Raw genomic sequence first — 6,246 nt, 5'->3', positions numbered from 1 at the left:
ATGTCTTATGAATCAGATGAGACCAAGTGGAAACTGGATGATTCCCTCTTCAACTGTCCTAATCAAGTTCAACAGCATCTATCCACACGTGATACAAGACCACGTGGAAGAGAGAGGTGTCGGACCACCATCTTTTTAAAACCTGCAGTGGGTACAGAAAGGATTCAGACCCCTTTAAATTTTTCACTCTCTCATTGCAGCCATTTAGTAAATTCAAAAAAGTTCATTTTTTTTTCTCAGTAAGGTACACTCTGCACCCCATCTTGACTGAAAAAAAACAGAAATATAGTAATTTTTGCAAATTTATTAAAAAAGAAAAACTGAAATATCACATGGTCATAAGTATTCAGACCCTTTGCTCAGTATTGAGTAGAAGCACCCTTTTGAGCTAGTACAGCCAGTAGTCTTCTTGAGAATGATGCAACAAGTTTTTCACACCTGGATTTGGGGATCCTCTGCCATTTTTCCTTGCAGATCCTCTTCAGTTCTGTCAGGGTGGATGGTGAATTTTGGTGGACAGCCATTTTCAGGTCTCTCCAGAGATGCTCAATTGGGGTTAGGTTAGGGCTCTGGCTGGGCCAGAGTTGTTCTGAAGCCACTCCTTTGTTATTTTAGCTGTATGCTTAGGGTCATTGTCTTGTTGCAAGGTGAACCTTCGGCCAAATCTGAGGTCCAGAGCACTCTGGAAGAGATTTTCATCCAGGATATCTCTGTACTTGGTCCCATTCATATTTCCTTCAATGACAACCAGTCGTCCTGTCCCTGCAGCTGAAAAACACTGATGCTGCCACCACCATGTTTAACTATTGAGATTGTACTGGGCAGGTGGTGAGCAGTGCCTGGTTTACTCCACACATACCGCTTAGAATTATCACAAAAAACATCTATCTTTGTCTCATCAGACCAGAGAATTTTATTTCTCAGTCTGGGAGTCCTTCATATGTTTTTTAGCAACCACTATGCGGGCTTTCATTTGTCTTCCACTGAGGAGAGGCTTCCATCAAGCTACTCTGCCATAAAGGCCTGACTGTTGGAGGGCTGCAGTGATAGTTGACTTTGTGGAACTTTCTCCCATCTCCCTACTGCATCTCTCGAACTCAGCCACAGTGATCTTGGGGTTCTTCTTTACCTCTCTCTCCAAGGCTCTTCTCCCAAGGTTGCTCAATTTGACTGGATAGCCTGGTCTAGAAAGACTTTTGGTGGTCCCAAACTTCTTCCATTTAAGGATTATGGAGGCTACTGTGCTCTTAGGAGCCTTGTGTACTGCAGAAATTCTGTTGCAACCTTGGCCAGATCTGTGCCTTGCCACAATTCTGTCTCTGAGCTGCTTGGCCAGTTCCTTTGACCTCATGATTCTGATTTGGTCTGACATGCACTGTGCGCTGTTTGGTCTTATATAGACAGCTGTGTGCCTTTCCAACTCAAGTCCTATCAGTTTAATTTAACACAGCTGGACTCCAATGAAGGAGTAGAACCATCTCAAGGAGGATCACAAGGAAATGAACAGCATGTGACTTAAATATGAGTGTCTGAGCAAAGGGTCTGAAGGCTTATGACCATGTGATATTTGTTTTTCTTTATTAAATTTGCAAAAATTTCTACGTTTCTGTTTTTTTGTTCAGTCAAGATGGGGTGCAGAGTGTACTTTAATGTGAAAAAAATGAACTTTTTTGAAATTACCAAATGGCTGCAATGAAACAGAGTGGAACATTTAAAGGGGTCTGAATACTTTCCGTGATAGAGCTTCACATGTCCCCACATCACATCCACAGTGGTGATAGAGCGTCACATGTCCCCACATCACATCCACAGTGATGATAGAGCTTCACATTTCCCCACATCATGTCCACAGTGGTGACAGAGCTTCACATGTCCCCACACCACATCCACAGTGGTGATAGAGCTTCACAAGTCCCCACATCACATCCACAGTGGTGAGAGAGCGTCACGTCACATCACATCCACAGTGGTGAGAGTGTCACATGTCCCCACAGCACATCCACAGTGGTAAGAGAGCTTCACATAATCCCACATCACATCCACAGTGATGATAGAGCTTCACATGTCCCCACATCACATCCACAGTGGTAAGAGAGCTTCACATGTCCCCACATCACATCCACAGTGGCGACAGAGCTTCACATATCCCCACATTATGTCCACAGTGGTGATAGAGCTTCACATGTCCCCACATCACATCCACAGTGGTGATAGAGCTTCACACGTCCTTGAATCACATCCACAGTGGTGACAGAGCTTCACATGTCCCCACAGTACCTATGACATACGAGTATTGTGAAGAATCTACAGTGATGTGTGTGTGGATGGATGTGTGTGTGGATGGATGCACACAGCACATTATAATCCCCTATGTACAAGCCTTTTACTTCCTGCTTTGTCTAATCAGTCATTTCCTTGCTGCCTCGCACTGTGTGCTGCACGGGGAGGCTGGATATGACCACACACAAATTATACAGAAAGCCCCGACAACCCCTTTAAGCTGGGTGATAACTCAAAGACCTGAGACTGTCAACCATGACAAGATAACAACACCGCTTCAAATTGATTTTCAGGTGTCCCAGTGCTTCCATATACGTCTTAAAAGCCAATGTATCACTTGTCCTCCTTTTCTCTTTGCTCCTTAATTTTGTAATAAAAATACATACAAAAATCCATTTACTATACCAACCTTACATCTACTCTAAAGTCATGGCTTCTTTGTACACGACCATCCTGCTCCTCCCCTTTGCCTTAAGGCCCCTTCACATTAAGCGACGCTGCAGCGATACCAACAATGATCCGGATCGCTGCAGCGTCGCTGTTTGGTCGCTGGAGAGCTGTCACACAGACAGCTCTCCAGCGACCAACGATGCTGGTAACCAGGGTAAACATCGGGTTACTAAGCACAGGGCCGCGCTTAGTAACCCGATGTTTACCCTGGTTACCAGCGTAAAAGTAAAAAAAAACAAACACTACATACTTACCTACCGCTGTCTGTCCCCGGCGCTCAGCTGCTCTGCACTCCTCCTGTACTGGCTGTGAGCGTCGGTCAGCCGGAAAGCAGAGCGGTGACGTCACCGCTCTGCTTTCCGGCCGCTGTGCTCACAGCCAGTACAGGAGGAGTGCAGAGCACAGCGCCGGGGACAGACAGCGGTAGGTAAGTATGTAGTGTTTGTTTTTTTTACTTTCACGCTGGTAACCAGGGTAAATATCGGGTTACTAAGCGCGGCCCTGCTCTTAGTTACCCAATGTTTACCCTGGTTACCAGTGAAGACATCGCTGGATCGGTGTCACACACGCCGATCCAGCGATGTCCACGGGAGTCCAGCGACGAAATAAAGTTCTGGACTTTGTTCAGCGACCAACGATCTCCCAGCAGGGGCCTGATCGTTGGTCGCTGTCACACATAAGGAAATCGTTAATGATATCGTTGCTACGTCACAAAAAGCAACGATATCGTTAACGATATCGTTATGTGTGAAGGTACCTTTATTCTGTGCTATAGTTCATGTAGATGCCAGGAAGATAATAAAGAAAACTGCTTGAACAAAAAAAACAAATGTCAATTCCATATAACAAATTGTATTTAATTTAATTGAGACACTAATTAGGTGACTAGACATGATAAAAAAGAAATACAAAACCATTAATTAAAAAACGAAGGAGAGCCGGTTAGCACATACAGCACGGATAAATGTGACCAGTTTATAACATATGCAAAACTGGAGGATTTCACCTGTAATAAGTACTGTAATATGCAATTTAAGCAGTATAAAGTGCATTGCATAAAAAGATGGTAATGGTCACCTGCGTGTTGTCACATACGTTCATAGTAAGAGATATAATCAGTATCCATTTTGTGCAAAATTGCAATCAATTAAGGTGAACAGTGAGGTATAAATAGGGGTGTATCTCATAAGAGTGAGGAAAAGGTAAGTATTTATTTACTAGAGTTCATTCTGTGTGTGCTGGCACTCCTATCCCACACTCCAGTGACACCACCTAATAGCACTGACTTACAGGCCTCTTTATGATTTTTCACTGAACACTTCATTAGAAAATTTGATGACAAGTACATTGAAATATAAAGCGATTAAAGAAAAGCTGTAAAAGAAGAGAAATTAAAAATTGTACAACCTCCTGACTTGATATAATTTATTAGTCCTTGCATTGAAGTCTACAGTTTGTACCTCTGTCTTCGTCAACTAGTAGCTGAATTTTAATACAATTTGTTTCCAAAAGCAGCATTTATGAAAAAAAAAAATTTTTTCTTGCCAGATGACTGTACATCACAGGAACACGTGACAGTTACTGATGTTGAAGCGGCTAGTATCACACCATATATATATGAAAAGCAAGACATTATTCCAGATATACCGCCAGCACTTCACAGCAGAAATTTATCATCTACTCCTTATCAACAGGTTCCATCTTCTGATTCATTACAGACTGTTAAGCAAAATGAGAATAACAATAGAGATGATGAACATCAAAAAGCTCATACATGGGAGAAGCCATTTTCATGTCAAGACTGTGGGAAATGTTTTACTCTCAAAGGAAATTTATGTAAACATAAAAGCACTGATATGGGGAAGAAGCCATTTTCATGTTCTGAGTGTGGGAAATGTTTTAACCAGAAAATAAGTCTTACTGTACATTAGAGAATTCACACAGGGGAGAAGCCATTTTCATGTTCAGAATGTGGGAAATGTTTTAACCAGAAAATAAGTCTTACTGTACATTAGAGAATTCACACAGGGGAGAAGCCATTTTCATGTTCAGAATGTGGGAAATGTTTTAACCAGAAAATAAGTCTTACTGTACATTAGAGAATTCACACAGGGGAGAAACCATTTTCATGTTCAGAATGTGGGAAATGTTTTACCAAGAAATCAAATCTTACTGTACATCAGAGAATTCACACAGTGAAGAAGCCATTTTCATGTGCAGAATGTGGGCAATGTTTTATCAAGAAATCAAATCTTACTGAACATCACTCAATTCACACAAGGGAGAAGCCATTTTCATGTTCAGAATGTGGGACATATTTTACCAAGAAATCAAGTCTTACTGTACATCAGAGAATTCACACAGGGGAGAAGCCATTTTCATGTGCAGAATGTGGGAAATGTTTTACTAGCAAAGGAGATCTCGGTAAACATAAAAGCACTCACAGGGGGGAGAAGCCAATATCGTGTTCAAAATGTGGGAAATGTTTTACCAAGAAATCAAGTCTTACTGTACATCAGAGAATTCACACAGGTAAGAAGCCATTTTCATGTTCAGAATGTGGGAAATGTTTTAACCAGAAAATAAGTCTTACTGTACATCAGAGAATTCACACAGGGGAGAAACCATTTTCATGTTCAGAATGTGGGAAATGTTTTACCAAGAAATCAAGTCTTACAGTACATCAGAGAATTCACACAGGGGAGAAGCCATTTTCATGTGCAGAATGTGGGAAATGTTTTACTAGCAAAGGAGAACTCGGTAAACATAAAAATACCTACAGGGGGGAGAAGCCATTTTCATATTCAGATTGTGGGAAAAGTTGTACCAACAAATAAATCTTGTTGCAAATCTGAGAATTCACACAGGAGAGAAGCCATTTTCTTGTCCAGAATGTGGGAATTGTTTTTCCTGTAAATCCACTCTTTTTATGAATCAAAGAATACACGCAGAGGAGAAGCCTCTTCTTACACATCAGAGAAAATACAGAGTAGTAGTAATTTCATATTTTATTCTACAATTTATTTATTGATGAATTGTACAAGGAAAGTTACAGTAAGAGTAAAGTCACAAGTCTAAAATGGAGAGCATTTTAGAATGCTAAATGATACTGATTGGAATGGCCAATAACCATCAGCAATAACCAATGATAATCCCTGCTAACGGACACACAAAAAATATATAATACAATAATAATAGGACTACCTATAAAAAATCCAAATGTGTCCAAATCAAAAGATAAACTATCGTTCTACGTGAAATATCAGATGAAACTCATAAGGGAAACACGTATTTATGAACAAAAAACAAACTTTATTAAATAGTATAAAAACAGACAATTTTAAAAATAGCCAACAGTGCTACAAGTGAGCCAAGAAAAGAACAAACAGGCATCACCAATGGATGGGCAGATAAATCACAAAATGTGACAAACTAGACAATAAATTCCTCAATGCATAACTTTAATGTGCCGGGGTGTAGAAAGACACTAGCGTCCCCTGACGAAGGCACAGCGCC

The 6,246-nt window shown here is 40.9% G+C and overlaps 1 protein-coding gene across 1 annotated transcript; it reads left to right on the top strand.

The window, feature by feature from the left end:
- On the top strand, positions 1-5,567 carry LOC138666540 (gastrula zinc finger protein XlCGF26.1-like). The gene is made up of 4 exons (XM_069754752.1): positions 1-147; positions 4,425-4,615; positions 4,664-4,736; positions 4,830-5,567. The coding sequence occupies exons 1-4, from the start codon at positions 1-3 to the stop codon at positions 5,565-5,567; spliced, it is 1,149 nt and encodes a 382-aa protein (XP_069610853.1).
- The last annotated feature ends 679 nt before the right edge of the window (positions 5,568-6,246 follow it).

Source organism: Ranitomeya imitator, chromosome 2 (genome assembly GCF_032444005.1).
Source record: "Ranitomeya imitator isolate aRanImi1 chromosome 2, aRanImi1.pri, whole genome shotgun sequence".
Lineage (NCBI taxonomy): Eukaryota > Metazoa > Chordata > Amphibia > Anura > Dendrobatidae > Ranitomeya > Ranitomeya imitator.
Note: the sequence above shows the minus strand (reverse complement) of the source record. Positions and strands in the feature narration are given on the sequence as shown.